Source organism: Cydia fagiglandana, chromosome 19, assembly GCF_963556715.1.
Source record: "Cydia fagiglandana chromosome 19, ilCydFagi1.1, whole genome shotgun sequence".
Lineage (NCBI taxonomy): Eukaryota > Metazoa > Arthropoda > Insecta > Lepidoptera > Tortricidae > Cydia > Cydia fagiglandana.
In genome coordinates, this window is record NC_085950.1 from 6,070,897 (window position 1) to 6,098,652 (window position 27,756).

The 27,756-nt window shown below is 40.3% G+C and overlaps 2 protein-coding genes across 5 annotated transcripts in view; one reads left to right on the forward strand and one right to left on the reverse strand.

Annotated features, from left to right (window-relative positions):
- Positions 1-2,659, forward strand: part of LOC134673996 (uncharacterized) — a 36,812-nt gene extending 34,153 nt beyond the window's left edge. Inside the window, exons 15-16 of the mRNA XM_063532051.1 lie at positions 381-599; positions 867-2,659. Of these exons, the coding sequence (XP_063388121.1) occupies positions 381-599; positions 867-992 (345 nt within the window). The 3' untranslated portion in view covers positions 993-2,659. The remainder of the gene's footprint in view (positions 1-380; positions 600-866) is intronic.
- A 7,691-nt stretch (positions 2,660-10,350) lies between these two features.
- LOC134674098 (probable ATP-dependent RNA helicase DDX27) lies at positions 10,351-27,585 on the reverse strand. Of its 4 annotated transcripts, XM_063532153.1 has the most exons (16): positions 27,384-27,585; positions 27,205-27,291; positions 26,800-26,938; positions 24,239-24,339; positions 23,120-23,312; positions 21,873-22,021; positions 20,153-20,364; positions 19,390-19,587; positions 17,150-17,294; positions 15,822-16,004; positions 14,352-14,471; positions 14,091-14,125; positions 12,935-12,960; positions 12,426-12,611; positions 11,685-11,860; positions 10,351-10,735 (listed from the first exon to the last, which is right to left on the reverse strand). In XM_063532153.1, the coding sequence occupies exons 1-16, from the start codon at positions 27,474-27,476 to the stop codon at positions 10,367-10,369; spliced, it is 2,412 nt and encodes an 803-aa protein (XP_063388223.1). In that variant the 5' UTR covers positions 27,477-27,585; the 3' UTR covers positions 10,351-10,366. The 4 variants fall into 4 exon arrangements, with proteins under 4 accessions (XP_063388223.1, XP_063388222.1, XP_063388224.1 ...); XM_063532152.1 differs by lacking the exon at positions 12,935-12,960 and having other exon boundaries at positions 14,065-14,125; XM_063532154.1 differs by lacking the exons at positions 12,935-12,960; positions 14,091-14,125 and adding an exon at positions 14,178-14,238.
- Between the last annotated feature and the right edge of the window lie 171 nt (positions 27,586-27,756).

The following is a 27,756-nucleotide window of genomic DNA, read 5'->3' on the forward strand; positions in this document are numbered from 1 at the left end:
TATTTATTACAACAATACCACAATTTTTAAAAACATTCATAATATAGGTAACGTACAATTTTCGTTTTTTATATTGAACTGTTACATGTTTTAACCAACGACAAACGCCATGGAAACAATCACACGGAAACTAGATTATATTTGCAAGGGCAGAATCCAGCCAAAACCTTACTTTACTAGGTCAAAGTTGGGTAGATCATAGGGAGAAAAAGGGAATAAAATTACTGCTGACCAAATTCGAATTGTTACCCTTGCTGCTTGATAATATAATAGGTTCTTGCCGTGAACCATATACATGGCATGGTCATTGAACTTTTTAACATTAGTCCTTAACCTCAATATCGTGCCAAATGAGATTATAAGTGAACTATTTTGTTCAGGTGCTAAGCGGCGTGCTGAGTCTCAAGGACACGCTAACCCACCTGATGTGGGGCGTGACCATCGAGCTGCTGCGCGTGACGGAGCTGTTCATCGACCAGTGCGAGCAGGGCGCCGAGCGGCGCCGCGACGTCGGCGAGTGCATCCCCGTGCTCAAGCCCGTGCCCGGCTGCAGGCTGCCCCCCGACCACACCAAGCAGGAGCCCCGCACACCGCCGCAGGTATACACACTAGTAACCCTCCAGCGCTCAGAGGGGAGGGGGGTATACACCACACCAGTGACTCTTAAGCGCTCAAAGAGGGGGGTATACACCACCTCAACTGCTAACCGGACCATATAGGCAGCTCGCGGTCACCACACAGACGCTCGCGTACTAATTTAGTGTGGTAGTAGTAATCATGATGCTCTAATCTTGACATGAAGTTATTCCAACAAATTTAAAATAACGTATGCTACTTGAAGGCTAACCAATACTTGTGTTCCGCAGGTGGAGATCCTCCCGCTGCCGACGCTGCAGCGACTGCTGTCCGCGCAGCTGCCCAACACCAAGCTAAAGCTGCTCCGCATACCTTTCCACGCCACGTGGCGCCAGTCCCTCGCCGACTTCCAGTAGCTGACGTGGCCGCAAGAGTGGTGGTACTATCACTAGAGTACGTCTAATGCTATATTTACACGCTGTGCAAGTCTCGACAAGCATCCACAATGACAAGCGTGTATAGGCCCCGTGCATGAACTATAGAGGGCAGCATAGGAGCCGGCAGATTTTTGGCGCGAGGCCTAAATGTATCGTTTATGCTTCCGATGTAGCTCACAAGATGGCAGAACCTACTATGCACAAGGAAACGTACCGGCGACAACGATACGGAAGAGTAACATATTATTGCAGGTGACTGTACAGGCTCGGAGCTTTTAGGCGTTTGCCAAGTCTCGACATGCGTGTAAATGTAGCATAATATTTGTGTACCAAATTAGAATAATCGACAAAATCTACACCTATATATTTAATATTTTCAGAGGAATTTGCTGTTGTTGGTTCCACTGTGTCGCTTTCTAATTTGGCACAGAGTTAGCTACATATACGGAATAAGCCACTTTATAAGGCAGAGGCAATGTATTTCCCATCTGATTTTGAATTTTATTTCAAAGTGATAGAGCTCTTTTTTGCATAATTTCTGACACCCTTATGCCTTATACAGGGTTAATAAAAATCCCTAAGACGAATCTGTAAATCGATACTAAGGTACGTTACAATCTCACAATACGCTCATGTTTTCAACTCGTCCAACTACTGAGTTTTTCAAGCGTATGGCGCGGACAATGCATTTTTTAAAGCGCCAAAACAAAATACGAAACCAATGAGAGGAAGAGTTTAAATTGTATTTCTAAATCTAAGGTAAAACCCTGCATCCGTTTCTTACCTTGTTCACTGAATTTGAAAGGTCTACAACACATCAGGAAAACTCCTTTAATTGCATTATAACTATTTTAATCAATTAATCACCTTCAAATAAAATTGTTAGACAATTTTTAAGAAATCGTGTGTTTCTATTGACATTGAAAATACCATTTAGCGGAAGCAGTTATAAAGTTGACCCAAAAATTTTTTATTAAGCTATGAGCTTCATCACATATGTTCCTTGAGTAATTCTAAGCATTTCAAGCCTGGGAGGCAATAAGAAATGTGTGTCTACTCGGATTTGTAATGGATTCAAACTTTCAACCCCTTTTTAACCCTGTTAGGGGATGAATTTTACAAAACGCTGAAATTACTTTTCCTGTCTTTTAATAATATCCCCAAATACAAAGATTCAAGTCCCGCGTTCGAAATTTTTTTTGATATCCATACAAACTTTCTACTCCTTTTTCACCATCTTAGGGGATGAATTTTCAAAAACGCTGAAATTAGTTTTCTTGTATTTTAATAATATATCGTTTTACGAAGTTTCAAATTCCTAGCTTAAAATAAAACTTGAACCCCATACAAACTTTCATCCCCTTTTTAACCCCCTTAGGGGTTGAATTTCTCAAAATCGCTTCTTATCTCTTGTACACTTTATAAATGTAATCTAGTGTGCAAATTTCAACTTTCTATCTTTTGTAGTTTCGGCTCCGCGTAGCAAAAATCTCCAACCAAATTTTTAACCTTTTTACGTTTTTCTTGTAAAATTACTATGAAATTGAAAAAACAAATATCAGCAATGAATTCTACGTCTTTGGTTTATACGAAAATGATACCAAACTTGCCCTAGTACCCACCAGGATCAGAGTAGATTTTTTTTAAAGATGACGGGTGGCGGCCGTCTTTATACCCCACCCTCCCCCCCACTTCAGGCTAGAAATGCTTAGAATTACTCAAATATCAGATGTGATGAAGCTCATAGCTTAATAAAAATTTTTTGGGTCATGTATGGCAGCGTTACATAACTGACTCCAGTATGTATGTTTTGTCATTGTATTATATTACTCGACGCATATAATCAGTTTGGATTCCAATAAAAAATAGTACAATGCACAAATGCTCTAATGTGCGAGACAGATACAATACACACAGATTATCACAAACATATCTGTACTGTAAACTATAGGGCAAACTATACTAATCTCGCCCCCATCCAATGATTGGCCTATTAAACTATGTTAAATCAGCCGTGGCTATTTTCCTACAAAAATGACTAGATTTTAATCCGCCAATCATTGGATAGTTTACCCTAAAAATCTACAAAATTCGCATGCCAAAATGTAGCAATACAAAAAAATCTTTTGAGGCTAATAAATACTTTTAAATTTAACGATCCAATATACACTTCCTTTGCTTATAGGCCCCGTGCATGAACTATAGGGGGCAGTATAGGAGCCGTCAGATTTTTGGCGCGAGGCGTAAATGTGTCTTATGCTTCCGATGTAGCCCACAAGATGGCAGAACCTACTATGGAGAACACAAGGAAACGTACCGGCGAGAACGGTAGATGGTAGCACTTGCTTTGGCAATGTACATGTTTCCGTTAACTACAAGATGGCAGTCCCTCCAACTCGCACGGTCCCTATTAATCTATAATTTCATTTTCTGATAGGTAATAGTGGTAATAGATATAACACCAACTGTACAACTGCTTTAGGCATTTTCGTAGACTAGGAATCCTCTAGACCGAGTTTAGAGCAATTATTTCATGCAACCGATGATGTCAAAAATGCGGGGGTGCGCGGGACGAGGCGAGCGAAGTCCCGTGCCGTAATTGGTCCGTTCAAAGACACGGACGTCACACAAAGACACTTTTGACTCGAACATGGATTAAAATTACCGCATGCGTGGCAGAGGGGGTAGCGCGACTATGCTAAGTCTGGAGGATGTCTTTTCTGTGGGCATTTTCCTGTACAAAGCAATAACTTATATTCAATAGATAGTTGAATGTTATTATTTACAAGAGGATTTATTAGCATAATTAAATAATAACTTCGCCGTAAAGTTAATAATTCAGGAAATTAACCCACTTGGCGCCGCATGCACCATCCCACTAACCCGTGGTTAAGCGGTTAAAACTTTAACCCAGTGTCAAATTGTACTGGTAAACATGGTTACTCCAAGTCTAACCGGTTAAACCCGGGTTAGAGGAATAGTACAAGAGGCGCTTAGATAGCTTGACTTCTGAAAAGCTGACTAGATTCAGTATATACTAAATTAAAAATGGACTAATATCACTAATAAATTTGCGTCAATTTTATCGATGTCAAAATTTTACTACTATTTGGATCTCACTTCTAAAATGTGGTTTAAGACGATATAGTATGAACCATAAACTAGGAATCCTCTAGACGGAGTTTAGAGTAATTATTCCATGAAACCGATGCTGCCAAAAATACTGGGGTGCGGGGGACGAAATGAGCGAGTCCCGTGCCGTGATTGGTCCGTTCAAAGACACGGGCGTCACACAAAGACACTTTCGACTCGAAAATGGAGTAAAACTACCGTATATTTGTGGCAGAGGGGGTAGCGCTACTATGCTCAGTCTGGAGGATGTCTTGTCTGTGGTATGAACAGAACACCCTTTAAAAATAAGGGTTTCTTAGCGTGGTATTCCACCTGTCCAATTGATTTGTCCAATCTCATTCTCACTCTCAATAAAGCATAATGTGAGACGCAATACACATTGGACCAAGATATTGGACAGATGAAATACCACCTTTAAAATAGTTATAATTTCAATCAAAAATGGTTGATCGATACATTTTAATGGAATAATGTTTGATAGCGTTTAATGGTTTGTTCATATAAGGAGTGTAAATATAACAGTAGGTATTAGATAACGTTCAGTGCCTACACTTGGGTCTTGGCCTATCAAAGACGGATAGTGTATCGATATTTTGTGTTTAATATTAATTTCAAAAATATTTTAATATAGGCCTTGATGATATATAAATTAGTTGGTAGGTATAATTTGGAAAGATTATGTTATAACATATTTTATTATATTATATATCATGTATGGAAAGTACAAGATGCCGTGATCGGATGTCACATATTTTTGTATAGGTACTGTCGCCATCAGATATATAGGGGCGGCCAAGATACTCACAAATATATGAACACGCCTCTATGTTAAGGCGTTAGAGTGCGTGTTCATATATTTTTGAGGACCTCGGCCGCTCCGATATATCTGATGGCGACTGTAAATTCAAAGGAAGATGAGCTCAGTTGCTGCGCGTGTTCATAAATATGTATACTATTTTTCATCTTATTGCAATGGATTAAAGTGAAGAAATGTATACATACTTATGAACTTGACTGTACGCTCATCTAACTATTTCCTGTTTTAAATAATGGAGTAGGCATTTAAAACAAAATAAACCTATTTCGGTTTTTGTCTATAGTACATTAGTAAACAAAAGCGTCTGGATAAAAATTATGTTTTAAACATTATTAACAATGGCGGAGAGTGCGGCTTTGTCGTATCAAAATAAAAAATAAAATATTTCGCTTGATTTTCCTTAAGAAATGTAAATTAAGATAATATAACTTTTCCACACAACGATCCGGTGGAAATTTAGTTCTGTTGACGCCCCGCCACTGATATTTGTGATGATACATTAAAATTGCTCAGGTCTACACAAAATAGTAACAGCATTTGATTTGACGAAAGAAATAAATGTCAGAAGTACCACATTTTGGGCGGTTGAGTATTTTTTAATATGTATTGGAACAGTAAAATTTGTGTCAATACTTATAGCTTGTTTTCAAGTGGAATTGTAAAACTGCGCTTATATAGTACATTTTTTAAATCATAATGCGTGGTATGAACACAAAATTCAATAATATGCCTGTACCTTGTATTCCCTTGAATATGAACTATACAATATACTAAAAATAGTAATTTTTATATGCGTGTCACACGATCGGTTATGTTAATATCAAATGTAGTCCAATAAATCTAGAATAAATATGTTTTTCGACATCATCATGACCCAAAAAGCATAGCTTTTCAAATTGTAATTTAATTTTAGGCTGTAAAGTCTATTTGTTTATTTTATAATCTCTTTTCATGGCTTGTATGGAGTTGTATTGTCTCGGCCTCGTATCGGGTAGCAATTAATTAACTAAAACCAGATGTGGCTCACTCCGTGATTTGGTCGCTTTGCTACAGGTACCCAAAAGTACATCCGTTCGACCCCAATTTTAGGGTTTGCCATAAGCCGCGCGTGGCGCTGTCGCCACCTAGCGGCCATATCTGAGCTGATCGTGACAGACGCGTTTTGTTAGAGATTAAGTCTTCTGGGCCTAGTACTATTATTTATTCTGTGCTAAAACGTCGATTTTACTGTAGCAAAAAACGACAGTTCGATTGTTCGATTTTGTCCAACCGATCTGTTATATTGGTATAGAAATTGTATAACATACAGCTTACGAGATGCCCCACACTAGCGTCTTGAGCGTCGGCGTCTAGTGAGCGCTATGGAAAATGGCGTCGCTGCGCAGTTGCGCCAACGTAGCGTCGAGTAGCAGCCATAGAGTTGACTGGACGCCGACGCTCGGGAGACGCTAGCGTAGGGAGTCTCATAGGCGTTATACACGGTGGCTAAAAAATAACTGCATTCCCGTTGCCAGGGAGGTTTTGGGATTATACTGAGCAACTTTTACTATGGGACCAACCACGAAATCACGAAAATTTTTTTACCCTTCCATAGAAAATGGACCAATCAAAATGTATTTTTGAAGCGAAAACTTATTTGGCTGCGCTGTGCACTTTTTGTGATGGGGAAAAAATGTTTAACTCGCGACAGGTCACGTGACCGACAGATTCGACAGATTGAAAATTCGTAAGACGGACACGTGACCTGATCTAAAAACTTACAATGTCATTGAGTTTTCACTTCCGCCGGTACTCCCGGAGTGCAACCCGTTGTTTTTTTTTTCGCGATTTCGGAGTTGGTCCCATAGTAAAAGTTGCTCAGTATAATCCCAAAACCTCCCTGGCAACGGGAATGCAGTTATTTTTTAGCCACCCTGTGTATTATTCAGTCATAACTTTTACTTTGTCAGTTTTGAATGAGATACGAGGTCGAGACTTTGGTCGACAGACCACTGGGCGTGTTTAAATGTTGGGCCCGCAGTGGCGGCGTCCTTGTGTAGGTTATCGTAGTGTAAAGACGACTTTGCGTAAGCATGGGTGACTGATAAATAAATGGTTGCCGTGAAATAATGTTTTATTTGACTATCCTTCCACATTCCACACAATTTTATTAGTACGCTAGAGCTAGACCAAGAAAAGTCTGCAGCGATTTGTGATAGCATACGCAGTGTAAAGGCCTGTGCACACCGGCAGCGTGTGCGTGACGTGCACGTGCGCGTGCGGAGTTGTAGTATACAGATCCTTATGAGAGATGGCACACCGCTTGCGTGACGTGTGCGTGTGCGGCTCCAACATTTTAGCGCACACACGCACACGCAAGCCGGTGTGGCGCGGCCTTAAGTGTTAACCTTTTCGACGCCGTGTCAAACACAAAAGCTGTCACTCGGACGCCACGTCAACCAAGTGTCAAAACTGAAATTGAACTTTATGCATATGCACGTATGGTCCTCTGTGGTCTGTGACCGATTAATCGGTCTTTGGCGTTGAACCTGCGGTGCGGATGTATCGGTCATTGGCGTCCAAAAGGTTAATTATGCGTCATAATCTCATAGAAGTATGACGTTTAAAATAACACGCTGCGTGTGCTATCAAAATCGTTGCAGACTTTTCTTGGTCTAACTCTAACTATATTTGAAGCGGCGAGTTTACACAAAGTATGTGTCGGCGGCCGATCGTAAGATCAGGGCTGTAACCGCGAAAATCGAAGTTCGCAAATTGCGGGGATCTTTCTCTTTTACTCCAATGACGGCGTAATGAGAGTGACAGAGAAAAATCACCGCTATTTGCGAATTTCGGTTTTCGCGTTAGCCCCTCGGGCATATCGTGAAATTCCTAAACGTGAAACGTGAAAATCTTTGACTCGTTCCCTGAGTCGACGCGGGGCTCCTATTTCTGGGCAGTCTGTCCTTCGGGCATCTGAAGCAACTTAATGAACCTATCTTACCTATATATTGGTATGTGACTATCCTCAAAATAATACACAGGAACATTACGATCTGCCTGGCCCCAATTTCACCACGGCTACAATTTTCAGTGACAGATGTCGAGCGACAATTGTCAAGCGACAGGTGACATATTACAATTTTATAATAGTTATTTGTACAACAAGAGATCAAAGTTTGATATTTCTTCGAGTGCTTATTTTGAGTCCCGTGCAAGCGAAAGATTCTATAATTTAGAATCTTGAGCGTAGTAAGGGATTCAAAAGCGCACGAGATGTAAATAACTTTGATCTCGTGTAGTACACAAAATTTTTCACCCTAAGCAGTGAGAACATACCTAGAGGGACAGAGATAATAGAACCCAAGTATATCGAACTTGTATTAGACCCCGCATGTTGAAATGACATTTGACTATAAAGGTCACTTGAATGTCATTTTGTCTCACTCAGTGAGCAAAATGCGGTTTTGCTCACTGAGTGAGACAAAATGACTCAGTGAGCAAAATCGCATTTTGCTCACTGTTTTTAAGAAGCAAAGTACCTTTTTCGAGCTGCTGAGGTGAAAAATATTTTCTATAGAAATACAAACATGACAGGCATTTTGCTACAATTGTATGTATTACTATTATGTTGTGAAACAAGAATTATTTTTTCTAGTCGACATATTTGTAGAATAGTCGGTGAATCTTGACAGGAAATGAGTTATATGTCGGAATTTCATGACAATTGTAGTGTTTCTTGTGACAATTGTCATAAACTTAGCAAGAGAAATATCTGTTTTCTTCCGATATAATAAAGCGATGGTAAGCGGTAACCGTAGCCCATGGATGCCTCTGACGTCAGCAACAGTGATGTTTTACAATTGTCGCACATGTCACCGTGGTGAAATTGGGGCCTATCTTATGATCGGCCGCCGACATATGCATGTCACTTTATTGCAGAGAAACATACGCCATCAACATCATATTCAATTGAACAAGATCCTCTTGTAGATCTTCAAACAAGTGATCTGACGCAAAGTTTCCAACATCGCGATTGAGAAGGTTCAGAAACTTCACATGTTTTTGTATGGGGAATATGGAGATCGAAGTTTTCGGTTCCCGAAATGAAAGTTTCCTTAATATCCTATGAAATAATCCTGACATTTTCATCCTGAAATATGCGCAGCATACGTTTTTCAGACGAGTGCCCAACTATTGTAATAGACATCTAGGCAGGATTGATCCCTTTCATAAATCACTTACTACACTTAAAATCATGTTAAAGGAAAAAATATTATTGCTGTAACTACCTACTCTCTGAGATTTTATTTTGATAGCTATTGTTCCTTGATTTTTATCTATTTTTCTGTACTACGCTTCCTATTTTCAGAATTCTATATTTCTTTTCTTGACCCTCGCTGTAATTATTATTATTATTCCGACTTTTTGCTGTAAGTATTAATGAGTTATTCTTGCTTCTTGTTGTATGTATCCTACCTTGGGCTTATGCTTGTACCTATTGTATACCAATTTTCAGTTACATGTATATTTTATGAACCTCCAGGTCTTTTTAGTATTAAGATTTATGTGCGTATTACGCACCTCTAACATATGTATCTTATATGACTGTATGTGTTCTGAATAAATAAAATTAAATAAAATAAAAATAAATAAAAATAAATTTTCCAAGTTTTTGGAAACTTGAACTTGCACTAGAAAAAAGGTAAACAATCTTAATGTGTCTTTTTATTGAAAAACACTTGAGAAATAAGTCACATCAAATATGTTAAGCCCCGTCTCTATATCGCGCGGCAAACCATCGAACAGCATTGGCTCGCGCGGCAGCCGCGCTCAATGGATAGCGGGCCGCCGCTCCAGCCAACTCGATGGCTCGCGAGTCAGCCCGGTGTCTATTGCGCGCGGCTGCCGCGCGAACCAATATTCGGTTTGCTGCGCGATATGGAGACGGGGCTTGAGGGACGCGACTCTTATGGGTTATTCTTCTTACCACTGCTCTCCAGGCCTCTCGATCTTCGACCATCTGTATTGTTTGAATCATATACGATTCTTTATATTTTATTTTCATAAGTGTTTTATTATGTCGTCCTTGTCGCACAATATTTAATAATAGCCAGTGTGGGACTACCGTTAACCCGTCGTGTGTCGGCCTGTCAAATATAATCATTGAAAAAGTGACCTTGACATTTAAAACAATAGCTTTAAATTCACACGCACGGATCCGTGTCTAAGCATACGCGGGGTTAACACATTCAACACCAAGAACCCGACTGTCGGGTACACTGTTCGTAGCGACTACGCGCTACATACGGCGAAACCGTGGCTACGCGCTACGAGTGTAACCCGTAGCACTTAGTGGTAATGAATGTGTTAATCCAAAAAACTAATAAATTAAAAATAAACCACAAATTTCCATAACAACAATTTATTTTTTCCTACGTCCACCCTGCTTCGGCGCCTGAGGTTTTCCAAAAGCCTTGCCCTTCTGCGGATTGCCTTTACCCTTGGCGCCTCCTTTAGCCGGCTTCCCTTTGCCCATAGGCTTGCCTTTGGGGCCCGCAGGCTTGCCTTTGCCTTTGGGGCCCAGGGGCTTGCCTTTCTGGACCCTATTGGCGTCGTAGCGCAAGCGTTTGGTCGCTGCTCTGGAGGTGTCTGTCAGGTCGCTGGCGAAGTTGGACTGTTTGCGTTTGGTTTTCTGTTTGTGGACGCGCGGGCGGTCGTCCTTGTCTTCGACCGCGCGGATGCGGTTCTGTTTCTTGTTGCGTTTAGCCATGCGAGACTGTAGGAGCGCCACCTGGTGATCAAGTTAATAAAATAGTAGATTGTACAACAAGAGCAGAAAACAACCCATTTTATGTGAGGTAATGGGTCTGTCTCGAGCAAAGCGAGGCGTAAAATGGGCGTTTTCAGAAATAAATATTGAAAACCTGATTCTTTCACATCTGGACGTTCTTGGGCTCATTCTACTCAGAATCGACAGTATTCTCCATCCCATTACGTCAAGTATGTGCGTGACGTAGTGGAATGTACAATTTTCATACAAATTTTTGGGACATTTTATTTTATCATCAGAATTAAATATGCTAGTGATTCCGAGTTGAAAGAACCCAAAAACACCGGGATCTGTGAGAATCGGTTTTCGATATTTATTTCTGAAAACGCCCAAATATTATATGCAGTTTACACTAGGAGTTGTGCACAAATCACGCGAAGTGTTTTAGGCTACTTTTTGAGGTCTCCTTATACCCCCCCCCCCCCCCCAACGTGATCTATCGTGATTTTTTCGTGACCCCCCAACCCCTATCGAACCTCGCGTGATTTGTGCACAAGTCCCTGAAGACAAAAAATAAATTAACGACCGTGTAAAAAAATGACTGCGCTATCATTGTACGCACTGTCAGCATCAAAAAGATTGTGACGGCCAAGGTGGCCAAATATATCACACCTTTATTATTATATAAGTAAAAGTGTACCGATGTATTTGTTTACAAAACCGGTTACCGAAAAATACTATCAATTGATTCCTCGCTATAACCAGGCGTGGCTCACTCCGCGATTTCGTCGCGTCGCAACAAGTAGCTACAAGTACATTTGTCACACACCAATTTTGGTGGCTAGCCATAGGCCGTGTATGGCGCTGTCGCCACCTAGCGGTCATATCTGTCCTAATCGTAACAGATGCGTTTTGTTGGAGAGAGAATCTTCTGTACCTATCCTATTATTTATTCTGTGCTATAACGTACTTTCTCCATCTCTCTCTGCACTCGCTCCTCGGCCGAGTCCTTTGGCCTCGGTTTGCCCTTCTCCTTGTCTTTCCCCTTCCCCCCCGCGTCCCTCCTCCCCCGCTTCCTGCCTGACTCGTAGTCCGACTCGTCGTCCGAGTCACGCTTGCGTTTCTTCGGTTTGGCCTTCTGTTTATCTGTGAAACAAGGAGAAATATTGAGAGCCAATAGGAGTGGTCATTTCTCCATACAAAAGTACTCGACTGTTTCCTCCGTGGGTTTTGATGCTAGAGCAATGATTTTTTCAACACAGATTAATGTTGTCAATATCACATAATTTCATAATCATTTAGATTTCCAAGTTTGGTTAGGATTGATTAAGTTTTGGAGGAATAAACAGTCGAGTACGAAACTTCGATTTTTGATATTTTTATCATGTATGCGTTTTTTAACCAACCAACTTGAAATTTGGCGAGAAAGAAGCGAGACTAATTCAGTTTTTGGAACTTCTACTAAATAGCGAAGCGATGGGGGTTCCCCGGGTCTAGAGTCCACATCAAAGAGCGATTACTGAAAGGCCAAAAGCATCGCGCCGAAGGCATTCTATTGCTAGATGACATTGTTCCGCGTAATCAAGACTTTCATTTAATGACCCTAGTTTCATACATATTTGTTGCTAATATTCATCCTCTTCTCTTCTCCTTGGGGGTCTGGAACCATTCGTGCCGCCGTGTCGGCTCCTGCTTCTATATCTAAAGTCACCTTTCCCAGCATGAGCCGTAAGTGCCAGCCGTTCCTTCTCTTCTCTCTTCTCCTTGGGGGTCTGGAACCACTCGTGCTGCCGTGTCGGCTCCTGTTTCTCCTTCTTCAAGGACCCCTCGAGCTTGGCTGTCTGTTTCTCCATCTTGTTCAGCTGGCGCTCGGCGTATTCTTCGTCCAAAATGGCGGCTGTAAAATAGAAAATATGGTTAATATCTATTCTTGGATTGTGATGAATTCAGTCTGCATCTTTTCTATAGAAACTTATTGGATCGGTTATCGATAAAGGCGATTTCTGTGTTAATCTCTCCCTATACTTGGCTACAATCTCGGGCGGGACTTGACAGGAATTAACACACTTCACTATGAGCAAATCCATTCACCGATCTCTGGTTCCAACCGTCTTAATCTCTCTCTCTTTATACTTGGCGCTCTCCAAGTATAGACTTGGCTACAATCACTGGCGGGACTTTACACACTTGCTTCGCTTCGCTATGAGATAGTGCACTCACCTATCTCTGGCTCCAACCTCGTCAACCTCTCCCTATACTTGGCGACGATCTCGGGCGGGACCCGACGGGACTTAACATACTTGCTTCACTACACTATGAGATAGTCCACTCACCTATCTCTGGCTCCAGCCGCGTCAACCTCTCCCTATACTTGGCGACGATCTCGGGCGGGACCCGACGGGACTTAACATACTTGCTTCACTACACTATGAGATAGTCCACTCACCTATCTCTGGCTCCAGCCGCGTCAACCTCTCCCTATACTTGGCGACGATCTCGGGCGGGACCCGACGGGACTTAACATACTTGCTTCACTACACTATGAGATAGTCCACTCACCTATCTCTGGCTCCAGCCGCGTCAACCTCTCCCTATACTTGGCGACGATCTCGGGCGGGACCCGACGGGACTTAACATACTTGGTTCACTTCACTATGCGATAGTGCACTCATCTATCTCTGGCTCCAGCCGCGTCAACCTCTCCCTATACTTGGCGACGATCTCGGGCGGGACCCGACGGGACTTAACATACTTGGTTCACTTCACTATGCGATAGTGCACTCATCTATCTCTGGCTCCAGCCGCGTCAACCTCTCCCTATACTTGGCGACGATCTCGGGCGGGACCCGACGGGACTTAACATACTTGCTTCACTACACTATGAGATAGTCCACTCACCTATCTCTGGCTCCAGCCGCGTCAACCTCTCCCTATACTTGGCGACGATCTCGGGCGGGACCCGACGGGACTTAACATACTTGCTTCACTACACTATGAGATAGTCCACTCACCTATCTCTGGCTCCAGCCGCGTCAACCTCTCCCTATACTTGGCGACGATCTCGGGCGGGACCCGACGGGACTTAACATACTTGGTTCACTTCACTATGCGATAGTGCACTCATCTATCTCTGGCTCCAGCCGCGTCAACCTCTCCCTATACTTGGCGACGATCTCGGGCGGGACCCGACGGGACTTAACATACTTGCTTCACTACACTATGAGATAGTGCACTCACCTATCTCTGGCTCCAGCCGCGTCAACCTCTCCCTATACTTGGCGACGATCTCGGGCGGGACCCGACGGGACTTAACATACTTGCTTCACTACACTATGAGATAGTGCACTCACCTATCTCTGGCTCCAGCCGCGTCAACCTCACCCAATACTTGGCGACGATCTCGGGCGGGACCTGGCGGGACTTAACATACTTGCTTCACTACACTATGAGATAGTGCACTCACCTATCTCTGGCTCCAGCCGCGTCAACCTCACCCAATACTTGGCGACGATCTCGGGCGGGACCTGGCGGGACTTAACATACTTGCTTCACTACACTATGAGATATTGCACTCACCTATCTCTGGCTCCAACCGCGTCAACCTCTCCCTATATTTTGCGATGATCTCGGGCGGGACCTGGCGGGACTTGACGGGTCGTTTAGCGCGCTTCACTATGAGCTTGACGAGCTGGCGCTCCGCTTCGCCCGCTAGAGACACGGAGACTCCGGCGCGGCCCGCGCGAGCGGTACGGCCCACCTGTGTAAACAAGGGACATTTATAAGCATAAAAAATGTGTCGTTATCTGCCTCTTTATCACTCGAATAAGCAAGAGTGACAGAGAGGCAGATAACGAAATTTCGACTTTCGTGTTTCGCGGTAGCCCCTCAGTATGAGCAAGAGGCGCCCCCTACGCAAAGTTTTGCGTAATATTCCCTATTGTAAAATTATCATTATCATAAAGATGTCATGCAGTTTGGCTATGATATATTAGTTTGGCGAAATGTTTTTTGATTGAAGTATCTGTAAATAAATAAATAAAATAAGGGATTGTTTGTCAAACGTGATGTAAAAAGTATCCAAGATTACAAGCTATATATAAATAACCACGCCAGTCGCAACCAGATCAACTAGTTTAGTTTTTAAATCGCTTTTCGCGCCGGGTACCTATATCAACCTCACCTCGACAAGATCTGGAAGTAGGTATTCGTCGTTCAACCAAGGTGCGCTTGACCCGATCTCTGGTATTCTCGATCTTCGTTTACGGTGCCGAGACATGGAGCCTGAAGAGTCGCGACAGGGCAAAAAAATCGACGCTTTTGAGATGTGTTGGCGAAGGCTCCTACGCATACCCTGGACGGCTATGAGAACCAATAAGTCTATCCTAGAGGAGCTGAAAATCACCACACGGCTCTCTACAATATGTCAAGAAAGCGCACTCAGCTTCTTTGGTCATATCATGCGGTCTAAAAAGCATGACCTAGAAAGGCAGATTATCTTGGGCCAAATAGGGGGCAAGCGAGCGCGAGGAAAAGCACCCACGAGATGGTCTGATGTTGTGAAGAGGGTGGCGGCAACATGCAGTGCGTGACCCATTATGGCCTATGATCGCACACTGTGGAGACGTAGCATATATAGTCGCGATCCTCAGAAGTGAGGGACCGAGGAAGAGACCTATATCAAACCCTCTAATCGAAGTTAATTACGTTACGCGAGTAAGGGTGGTCCATTCCACCTGTCCAATTTCTTTGTCCAATGTGTATTTGCATCTCACATTTTGTTTAGTGAGAGAGTGAGACGCAACGCACATTGAACCAAAATATTGGACAGGTGGAATACCAACCTTAAGCGACTAAGTCCCGTTTAACAAATAATATCCGGGAGACCGAGCTTTGCTCGGAAAACGTATAAAAACTCAGAAATGCGCGTTTTCCCAGAGATAACACCTAGCTAGATCGATTTTTCGCCCCCGAAAACCCCCACATAGCAAATATCAACGAAATCGTTAGAGCAGTTTCCGAGATCCCCGAAATATATAAATAAATAAATATACAAGAATTGCTCGTTTATAGGTATAAGAATAATCTATGAAAATACAAGTCAACTTACCCTGTGAATATAATGTTCTAACGTCGCTGGCAATGTGAAGTTGAGTACTGTCTTCACGCCGGGTATGTCTAACCCTCTCGCTGCTACGTCGGTAGCAACTAACACGTCGACTAGCTCGTCTTTGAAGCGTTTCAGGGAGTCGAGGCGTTGAGGCTGGTTTAGGGCTCCGTGGAGCTCTGCCACCTGAAAATTATATGATTTTTTAGCGATAAATACAGAAAGAAAGATAAGTCGGGCCCTGGAGGGAAACTACCTTAAATCCTTAAGCTGGCTCATTTTACTTAAAGGAGACATTCCTTTATTTTTAATTGTGAATTAGTGCATATCGAGACTGACTGTAGAAATTCGAGTTGTTTATAAAGACTGATTGAACTAAATTGCAAATACGAGTATAGTTAAATTAAATTGTGAAAAGTGTAAATAATAGTTTCGTTATGGCAATATTCTGATAATGTATTAGTGCTGGTGAGTAATCGCTTTTTTACGGACTATTGGTGACTTTAACTTGATTGACGTATTAAAAAAAATGGCTATAAACGAACTACTTTACGGAGACAGAACCAAAGCGAGCAAAATGTACGCATTGTTATAGAATACTCGCCATATCGGGAAGCTCCATAGGCAATTATCTACCTCCGAAACTTTCATACATATTACATAATCACATTATTTTATAATTAATAAGAACTAACAAAAAATCTTTCACATAAAGGTGACAAAACGCAACGCGTAATAAATAGATCGATCGCCGATACGGATACGAGACGCCCTAGAATCACTAGAGTGCTGTATGCGCTGTAAGAGATAGCTGTAATGTGGCCGTCTCGCGCGCGCCCGAGCGCTGTTTCACGTTCGGGTCATGTTTCGAGTGATGAGTGATGTGATATCTCAGTGTACCATTACGAGTTCGGAAAAGTGATGTGATATAGCATCACTTTTCGAAGCACTGTTTCGCGCATGTCTATTATAGTGGCTCTGTGAGTTGTAGACCTCGTGATAGTCGCGATCGTAAGTAGTACATTACGATACACGTGCGAAAAGTAGGAAACTCACAACGAGTGGCGATTAACCGAAACACGACCAAAGGGAGTGTTGTAAATCGACACGTTTTACATTACATGTGGCCCTTAAATTTTTTTACATAGTTACGTATTGACCGTATTGTCCTTAATCCCACAGTAGGGCGGTCAAGTACATATGGTGCTATGTAATGTAAAATATTAAAAATACTTTGTTGAGTTATTATCAAAGCGAACTCACAATGGTCTCAGCTGGCCGCTTAACACTGAGATCAGTCTCAGAGCTTCAATATATTGATCCTTACAAACCTTGACACCGAGCAAGCCTAGTGCGACATGCAGCCTGTGAGCCTGTTTCTTCGTCTGCACGAACACAACGGCACGGTCGCGGAACGTACGGCACACCAGAGCGCACAGCAGCGCTTCGCGGTCTGCCTCTCGACCCGCGCGGATCCTGCAATTGGAACCAATTATAGTTTCGCAAACCACTAGTCCCCCCCCCCCCCATTCACCACCACCACCATTGGGGGAGGCCTCTATGGTCAGCAGTAGACGTCCTCTGGCTGATATGATGATGAAGTCACTAGTTGGATTAAAATTCTTTTTCTACTCGTGTACTTTTATCTGTCATTTACATAGTCACGAACGAACATATAAGGGCATACATTATTAATACTCCTTCAAAGTCTATAGTCTATTGCCCAAAAAAGCACTTGTGTCGTTTTAGAGACATTACGACACGGTGCCACATACCGATACATTGCTACCAACGTGACAAACGAATATATGCATACGGTTTTTATTTAAAAAAAATCAAATTTGTACTGAGTTCATTGCTACCAACATAATAAAAAAATATTTTTTTCAAAAATATACCATATAACCATATCATCACTATTGGAAGGTGGACTTCTAAGGCCTGTAACACACTTATACCCTACAGCACCACGACCCTGGTGCGGTGCGGTAGTGTGTAACGGCTTTTAAAAAAAACATAACCATAGACATTACTCGTTTGTTTTTACGTTTCCCGCCTTTCCCGGTAATTTCTTGTTGTTTGAGTACTCTGCGTTATTATTTGTTTTGCGTTCATAAAAAGCGTTGAAAATGGACGAAGAGGACAACATCGTTTCTACACCTGAAGAAATATATGCTGCAGCACAATCAGCGACCGAAAATTTGTTGCCTAAGAAGTACTAAGTCGCAGCACCTATACGACAAAATCTTATGAGAAGTTCATGGCGTGGAGATTGGAGCATAAAACTTCGTCGTTCTCTGAAAACGTCTTATTGGTGTATTTTCAAAGACTGATTGGAAGCACCGGATCAGATCTATCTTTTAAGCAAGGTTGGTATATGTTATAAAAATTATTGATTTAGAGTACACAGTACAACAAGCTATATTTATGTAGGTACATTTTATATTTTTGCATTGAAACTTGAATATTATCTAATTATCCTTTTTCTTGTTACAGGTTGCAGTAATATTTGATATTATGGGTGCTTGTCGCAGGCAAAAGTTACATACATATAGTAATACCTACCTTATACCTACTATCCAAAATTGAAATTGACATTTTCATAAATAAAATTTTGTTTATAAATTTTTGTATTTTATTTAATATCGCCTACTCATAGAAAAAGCATTGTATGCAACGTTGTATAAGTAGTCAAAAAATGCTCATGGCGTATTTATTAACAATGTTCGCCTTCGGCTCACATTGTTACCCACGCCACTCACATTTTTTGACCCCTCTTATAAAACTGTTGCATAAAATACTATTTCACATCACCTATTCTAAAAAGGGCTTTTTCTTCCCCGTTAGGAGGGATCAAAGTGGCACTTTTATTCCCTGCACGGAGGGATCAAAGTTGTACTTTTATGTTTAAGGACACGATTTTTTTTGCATACTATTTTCTTTTGGTATATATTAGTAGTAGTAAGTAGTAGTAAACTCTTTATTGTACAAAAAGACATATTAAAAATAACATACAATTAGCAAGAAGTACAAAGGCGAACTTATCCCTTTGAGGGATCTATATTATAGTGTTTCCTGATCATGCTACACCGATTCTTGAAGTCTTTTCGACATATGTGCTTACCTGACGAACTCCTGACGCAGGTTGAAAGCCACCGCCTTATTGGAGTCCAGGAACAGTTTAACCGGTTTCTACAGAGAGACCGCGGCGAGGTCCCTAACCTCCTCGCTCATGGTGGCCGAGAACAGCATGGTCTGACGCTTGGGGGAGCACTCGAGCGAGCAAGAAGTTTTAGTAACTTTTTCATCAACATCACAGGACCTCTCAAACCGCTTGTAAGCTACTCAGATCGTTGCTCCACAAACACCTTGTAACTTGTATATTCGAGATTAAAAAGAAATTTTAATACAAACCTCGATAGCGCGTTTCAAGTGGCAATAGCGCCATCTAGTGCTCATTCATTTATCTTCACTCGCGTAACACAGATCGCCGTTTAAGTCCGATATAGATTATAGCGTTTCCTGGTCACGCTACATTGATTCTTGAAGTCTTTTCGACATATGAGCTTACCTGACGAACTCCTGACGCAGGTTGAAAGCCACAGCCTTATTGGAGTCCAGGAACAGTTTAACCGGTTTCTGCAGAGAGACCGCGGCGAGGTCCTTGACCTCTTCACTCATGGTGGCCGAGAACAGCATGGTCTGACGCTTGGGGGAGCACTGCCGGATGATCTCCTTCATCTGCTCCGCGAAGTATTCGTCTAACATCCTGAAAACGATGATGTATTACAACCCATCTTTAAACAGGGACTTTTTAGGGTTCCGTACCTCAAAAGGACGAAACGGAACCCTTATAGGATCACTCGTGCGTCTGTCTGTCCGTCTGTAACAGACTATTTTCTCCGAAACTACTGGACAAATTAAGTTGATTTTTTTTTATAAAGATATAGTTCGTTTTTTTGGCATTAGAAAAAAGGTAAACAATCTTGATGTCTTTTTATTGAAAAACACGTTTCAAAAATAAGTCACGACAAATATGTAACAATTGTGAATCTAATACGATCATTTATATTCTTCTGCTTTCGTAATTAATAGTTACTGATTTTTAATATCAATTAAAAGACATGTCAAGATCGGTTACCTTCGTTCGAGCGAGGTGAGTAATCAAATTGGGGCACTTACTGTAACTCTAACTTATGAGTTATCGTCCAAAAAGGAGTGAATAAGGATTTTTATTAAAAGTTCTGTTTAAATTTCAGATGGAAACATCCTTTTTGCACTTAAGTTAAGGCATATGGACCCTCCTGTGATGGAAAGCCACATATGATAAATACCTGTCGGCTTCATCCAGTACTAATACTTCAATAGAGTGCAGACTGAAAGAGGGTGTGTTCCTAATATGGTCTATAAGTCGGCCCGGCGTCGCTATCACCACGTCGGGGTTCCTCCGCAGCACGCTCTCTTGGTATTTCACGTCGAGACCGCCCACGGACAGACCCACCGTCACGGTGGTGAACTGGGACAGCTGACGGGTTACGGTGTGAACCTGGAAGTAACAATGGGGTTAGCAACTGGCAAAGGTTTGCATAGATGGCGCCATCATAGCTTGCCCCTTTTTATATGAGATTTGGCTTAAAGGGCTGGCAACTGGCATCCGGGGCATAAAATTCCATTTAAAAAATACACATTTCTAGGGATTGATCTGCTAAGTACTTCGACGGGCCAGCCCCATAGTATGTTTGGGTACAGATTAGTATACTATGGATAGTATATATTGTTTTGCGGTAGCCAATAAATCAGCTATACAAAATACGTGACGTAATAATAACATGTTCGTGCGTTTTCAATTATTTCAAATCAGCAAAAAGTCAAAAGTTCTCCATTTTTCTACTGATAAAATTGTCCTGTCAGCCTATCAGTGGTAAGCCTCTATTATATCCTCCTAAGGCCTAAGGTCCTACCTATAGTACTTATTCAGTTCGATGAAATTTGAATCATATTCAATTGGAATAGAGTTGCATTTGTTTTGATTCGTTCAATTTTCAAACAAAACTAAAATCAACTCTATCCCCTGAACTATAGGTTCAAATTTCAGTGACAAATTCTGAATTTTTCATTTGTATGGCTGGGCCTTAGGAGGATATCCTGTATCAATGGGACCCAAGCTGTACAATAAACTACCATCTGACATCAAAAGTAGTAGTCCAAAGAAATTTAAAAAGTTATTGCGAAAATTTCTTTTGGAAAAATGCTATTATAATGTTTAAGACTTTTTGTGTGATAGCAGTATGTAATGAGATAGTGATATTTAAATTATTTCCTAATTATTCCTAATTTAAATTGACTTCTAGACTGAGAACATTGTATGTTTTTATTACTAGTTGTAGGTAGGTACCTATATTATGTTAAGGTCAGTTGATATTTATAATTTTAAACTTATTTTCCCAGTTTGTAACTTATATTTTAATTGTAAATAATTGTATTACTTAGCTATATTTTAAATATCGTAAGCCGAAAGGGATCATCCATTAATTACGTCACACGAATTTCTAGGTTTTTTGACCCCTCCCCCCCTCCTTGTCACACTTGGTCACATTTTGCAAATCCCTCCCCACCTGGTGTGACGTCACATTTTAGGCAATTTTGTTTGCAACGAAATCGGCAATACTAACTCGGCATTATTTTTTTAATAAAAAAATTTTTGTTAAAAGAAATATTAGTAATTTTATAACACAAAACCACTTAGGCAAAAATTACCTACTTCTAAAACCTCATTATTTAAATGTGCAGCGAATAAAAAAATATAAATTAATTTTCGGTTACTGATGAATAGTGATGAAGTTAAAGTGACGTCACAATGTTTGTGACTCCCCCCCCCCATGTCACGACATGTCACATCTTCTTGACCCCCTCCCCCCCTAAACGTGTGACGTAATTAATGGATGACCCCTAAGGTACATCATAGCTGCATTGAAAAAACACCCTATCACCTGTACTAATGTATTTACACCTATGATGACGAAATAAATTATATTGATTGATTGATATTGTTACCTGAGCACCTAATTCTCTAGTAGGAACTAGGACGAGCACTCTAGTGACTCGGCCGCCGACTGTCTTGTATAGCAGCCGCTCCAGTATGGGCAGCATGTAAGCTGCCGTTTTCCCTGTGCCCGTCGCGGCGCAAGCGCATATGTCCTTGCCTAGACGAGGATGAAAACCGTTCTTAATATCACAATACTAGGAAACAATTTGCAGTGTGAATGTTTGGCGAGGGTTCATCTAGAAATCATGTTATATTTTATGAGGGAGGGTTGGATATCACATATAAATAAAATAAATAAATAAAATCTCTTTTCAGAAAAACATTACATTTAACATTAGGTTAATAATTTAATAACTTCTAACTTCTACCTGAACTAGGAAAATCCTGTATCTCAGGTAGAAAAAAAAGATTAAATTACATAAAGGCAAACTAATCAGTTAAATTTGTTTTCATTTAGGTAGGTATAGGTAGGTATCAGTTTGATATCTTTACATTCTAGAAATATGGCTAAATAATGATTATGTGCTTACTATAAAAACAAACCATATATGTATGTAATTCTAAAATTAATTACATGGCAATGACTAATCTAGGTTTGTGGCGTATGTTACATATATTACAGTTTAAGACTTAAAACGTGATTTAGTTAATAACAAAATAAATGCGGTGGGAGGGTGTTAACATTAATTGCATGTAAAAATACGCAAGTAAGTATAACGGGTTAGCACTGATTGACTAGCACTTTATCTTTTCGCAGATTAGCAAGGTAATCTTTTGGTTTACCTACATTTTATTTAAATTATCCTCTTAGGGGTCATCCATTAATTACATCACACGTTTAGGGGGAGGGAGGGGGTCAAGAAAATGTGACATATTGTGACATGGGGGAGGGGGGAGACACAAACTTTGTGACGTCACTTTAACTTCATCACCGAAAATTTATTTAAATTATATTATTCGCTGTACATTTAAATAACAAGTTTTTAAAACGATAATCGTTTTTATTCGTTTAATTTTCTTTCCTAAGCAGTTTTGGGTTATAAAATTACTAATATTTATATCGTCAAAAATATTTTGATAAAATATTAATAATACTTAGGTACTTACTTAATTCGATTTGGCGATTTCGTAGAAAAAATGTGACGTCACACCAGGGGGGGAGGGGTTTGCCAAATGTGACCAAGTGTGACAAGGAGAGGGGAGGGGTAAAAAAACCTAGAAATTCGTGAGACGTAATTAATGGATGACCCCTTACCTAGTAAAGCCACAGGTATGGTAGCTGCCTGGATGGGTGTAGGGTGGACGTAGTTAAGTGCTCCTATGGCCTTCAGCAGCGGCCGAGAGAGGTTCATCATGTAGAATGACGCCTGCTCATCATATGGCGGTGGTTCTTCGAAGAAATCTGAGTCATATTCGACCTGAGCGCCTTCTCCATCATTTTTGAGTTCCTAATGAGGATTAAATAAAGTTTTGGATTAGAAAAACTATAGCCTGGGGCACTGGATGCCTTGGTCACTTTTTCTTAGTATTTATATGACATTTATTTCATTTAAAAAAAAAGGTATTTTTAGCAATTATATGGCACTAAATTAGATCTGATTGATAGTAAAAAGCACTACAGAGGACCTTAGAATGGAATATAGGTACGTTAGGTAGCAGATGAGTAGACACATTTCCATAATTAAGACGAAACAGGAGTTGAGCTCGAACTCAATTTTGAGATTTCAAGCTGAATATACCTGTCGCTCTGACGGGGCGTAACTGCGACGTGAGAGACTGTATTTGTGTCTGTAATGCACGCACATAGACGCGTGCGCTCGTACTCGCGCCCGCGCGCACCTCACTGCTTGCAATTTGCAATGTCACTTTTCGTTACTACTACTACTACTAAATAGGATAATTCGCCAGTTAAGTAAGTAGGATAACTGACCACGTTTAGTAACTGGCCGCCCTAAACTAAAAATGAATTCTATTCACCTCTATACAGAATTCATTTTAGTAGGTATAAGGTTTCAATAACTGGCCACCTTATACTAAAATGAATTCTATTTATAGGTGAAAATAGAATTGATTTTTGGTTTGGGGTGGCCAGTTTCTAAAAGTGGCCTGTTACTGGCGAATTACCCTTGTTATAATGATAATGGCAACAGAAATACATTATCTGTGAAATTTTCAGCTATCACAGTTCATGAGCTAGAGCCTGGTGACAAACAGACAGACGTACAGACGGACGGACAGCGGAATCTTAGAAATAGTGTCCCGTTTTTACTTGTTGGGTAACCCTAAAAATATGATTGGGAAAGCGAAGGATTGGGGCCGAGTAACCTTAAATTGTTAAACAATTAACATTATATGATATGATATGAATAAATACCTGTTTCAGCTTCTGCTTTTTAGTTAGTTTCTTTTCCTTGGTCTTGATCTCATCCTTCTTGAGTTCATCATCCGATATTTCTAGTTCGTCTACATCACTATCTGAAAGAATTATATTATGTTTAGGTGCATTCAGACCAAGCAAGTGTGCAAAGCAAACATGCGTATTTGCTGATGTATGCTTGCTTTATGCATGATCAGGCATGATTTAATTGCACTATAGTCCGTTTTTTTAGCATTAGAAAGAACTTCGCAGAAGTTCGCTTTTAATCTGGCACTTTTAGCGGTAACAATTTGAAGTAAATAATATGTACTGACCATGCTACATTAGATAATTCAATAATTATTAACAATTAACGAGCCTGATAAAAACTGCACGCTTGCTTTTGCGGAGTTTTTCTAATGCTAAAAAAAACGAACTATAATAAGGCCCAAATTTGAAGCAAACATGCATACACTCATGACAGGTTGGGCGACATCTGGACGCACCTTTAGATAGATGCATTCAGTCACACTCAACCATTTGAATTATTAAAAATCACAGTTGTAAAATACTAAAACTTTCATATCAATGTTCTACACTGTTATAGTGAGATTCTGATATATTAGGAATCTAGTAATGAAACAATGAAACAAGGTACTTATACTAGCGGCCCAGACCTTCTACTTGCTATAAAATCTGAAATTGGCATATTATTAGCTGAAGTCTTATTAAGGATCGGTATGTGTCAGAAGTGAATGACCTAATTTTAGGACTCTGGGCCGCTAATTGATAAATTAATGTAGTTGCTTGGGCCGGAAGGACTACATTTCTGTCCTAAAAATAGGATGTTGGGCCTTACGAGGATAAAATAAAATGTTAAAGAGTTTTGAGTAGGGAAAATTTTTAAGAATATTTAATTGAACATAAGGATTGACTTATATACTGTTGTTATAGTTGTTATGTTGTATATTCTTGCTGTGAAACTTTTTTCTTATTTTATTATTTGTTTATACAGGGTGGAAAGGCACGACGATCCTTTCCGCAAAAGGGGGATTGTTTAGCCTAAGCTCTATATTTTCTCCATAGAAACTATGTTAATATGGGCAACCGTTTCTAAATTATGACCTTTTAAACATCCATGCAAAAAACTACTTTGTTCTAACCCTAACAGGTGACAGGGTCAATGAACTTACTTGTAAACAATCAATATACGACAGGAAATTGTAATAATTTGTTGCCATCCAACGATTCTTAGGTCTGCTTACAACACGGTAAGAATCGTAGCAGGATTTTCGCTTTCTTAGTGGTTCCACTTGTTCAATACTTGAATGAAGGAGTTATGTTATTCCTTAATATTAATAATACTAATCACAACGTTGTTTACAACGACAGTTCAAATTGTGACGTTGACAGCCACTCAAAAGTACGCAATCGTCTTATAAATATCTCTGGTTTCCTTGACTGATGAAAAGGATTTAGTTTCTTAACACGTTTCACAAAATTATTTTCGAATAATTGGAAACTATCTAAAATAATTAAAAATTACAAGTAGGTTGTGTTTGATTTGATGCAGCAAATGAACTTGCAAAAATGAAATCGTAGAATAAATCAAGAATAAATACTTCTTAAATCCCTAACTAACAAACCTTCTTGCGTGGTAGGAAATAGACAAGACGTCTGATGTTTGAAATAAATAAATTGTCATTGAACGTCACTTCATATTTACTTTATTTCACTTATTTCATATTCTTTAAATAAAAATGCCGTTGTTAGATGCTCGTGGTTATTTAAATTTGTGGGGCTGTGTAAAAGATATGGTGTACCAAACGGAATGTGAAACTGCGGACGAAATGAGACATTAAAGGCTAATTGCTGCTTGTGACAATCTGCGGAGGAAAAACGACGAAGAGCATACACTTATCGCATGGGCAATGTGCGCGGGCTCGGGTGCGGGCTGCGGCGTACATTATAAGACACGGAGGTACATTTGAAAACCGTATGTGAAGAGAAGATAGTGTTAAATATTGCCAAAAAGTAATTATCTAAGGAAGTAATAAAATTGTTTGTAATATTTTTGCATTCATTTGATTTATTTGTCATTTATGCGTCATTCATACATCATTGCGATTCTGTCAACGATCGGAAAAAAGCGTAAAGTCCCGAGCTTTCCCGACGGAGATCCTTAACCTAGCCGTCATATGCATATGCTATAGGGTTATCACCAGAGTTAAAAAGTAGAAAATTTGGTATTTTTATTTTTTACTCAATTAACGATTCTTACCATTACCAATCTGCTCAGTATCACTTAAACGACCTAATACTTCCGGGAAGGATCGTCGTGCCTTTCCACCCTGTATACTGTTTGTTATTTTTATGTCTTTTTCTTCTTGTCTGTTACGTTCCATGATTCTACTCACTGATGATGGTCTCATCGGAAGATCAGCGCTGGAAGCCACCAGCAACATGCTGAGATGGGGCCATTTTGTGGCACTTTAATCTTATTTTGTGTTTTCCTTTATATTATGTCTCATTTGTTTGTGCTTACAAATAAATCTAAATTATTCTATATTTATAGAAACCTTTGTTTTCATCCTCATCCGTGTCAATGTCACCCGCTGAACCCGTCACCTTGGCCTGCGCCCGCCGCCTCTCTATCTTCTCGTCTATGGTGCGCTTCACATTGCGGCGAACATACTTTTGTAAGTCGTCCCAAGTGTTCTACAAACATTGGATAAATATAAAATATCGATGTATGCGACATACATCGTCACAGATGTAGTGCAGAATTATTTTCCTTCGTATTTTCATGGAAACGTACGACTTGTCTTGCTATTTCAGTCAGTCACATTACAAGTACTGAGGGCGATTGAAGTAGCATTGACAAATACGAACGTTTCCGAGATAATATGAAGGAAAACAATTATGCACTACATCTGTATGTAGTTCATGTAGTAGTTATGGCTGTAGTAGTATTGATAACATACCTTGTTATATTCTTCTACTGAAGAAACGAACTGAAACTTCGGATTGAAATCGGCTTTCCTCTTTACTTTTTGCTTGGAGGGTTGATACTAGAAATAAAATCATAATATTGGAGAAACAGAGGGTTAAATAACGTGAACTTAACCAAAGATAAATAAATAAATAACACGGCATGCCCTACCTCTACTTCTACGTCGGATTCCTCCGAGAAATCCTCCACTTCTTCACCGTCATTAATAGTTTTTATGAATCCTGGAAATCCGGCGACTTCCATTATAAATTATAAACAGTTTTACACAACTACAGCAGAGAATGTATTAAATCATTTTAAATTAACACCAAAACACCTCTGCTTTTTTGAGGTTATCTATCAAACTCACATGTGACAGCATAGACAGATAAATAACGTTCTGAAATTGTGAAAAAATGACGATATTTTTTTGTGGACATTTGATCAGATATTTTTACTTTTGTTGTTTTACAACACACAAAACATGATCAACTGATATTTATTAGATTTTATCGTAAATGTGTTACTTACGTTAAATGTAGCA

Coding starts and splice junctions, on each gene's coding strand:
- LOC134674098 (XM_063532153.1), bottom strand. CDS start 27,476: ATGGAAGTCGCCGGATTTCCAGGATTCATAAAAACTATTAATGACGGT. Junction 14,472..15,821: donor TAGAACATTATATTCACAGG/GTAAGTTGACTT, acceptor TTGTTTACACAG/GTGGGCCGTACCGCTCGCGC. Junction 14,126..14,351: donor GACCCGTCAAGTCCCGCCAG/GTCCCGCCCGAG, acceptor AAGTCCCGCCAG/GTCCCGCCCGAGATCGTCGC.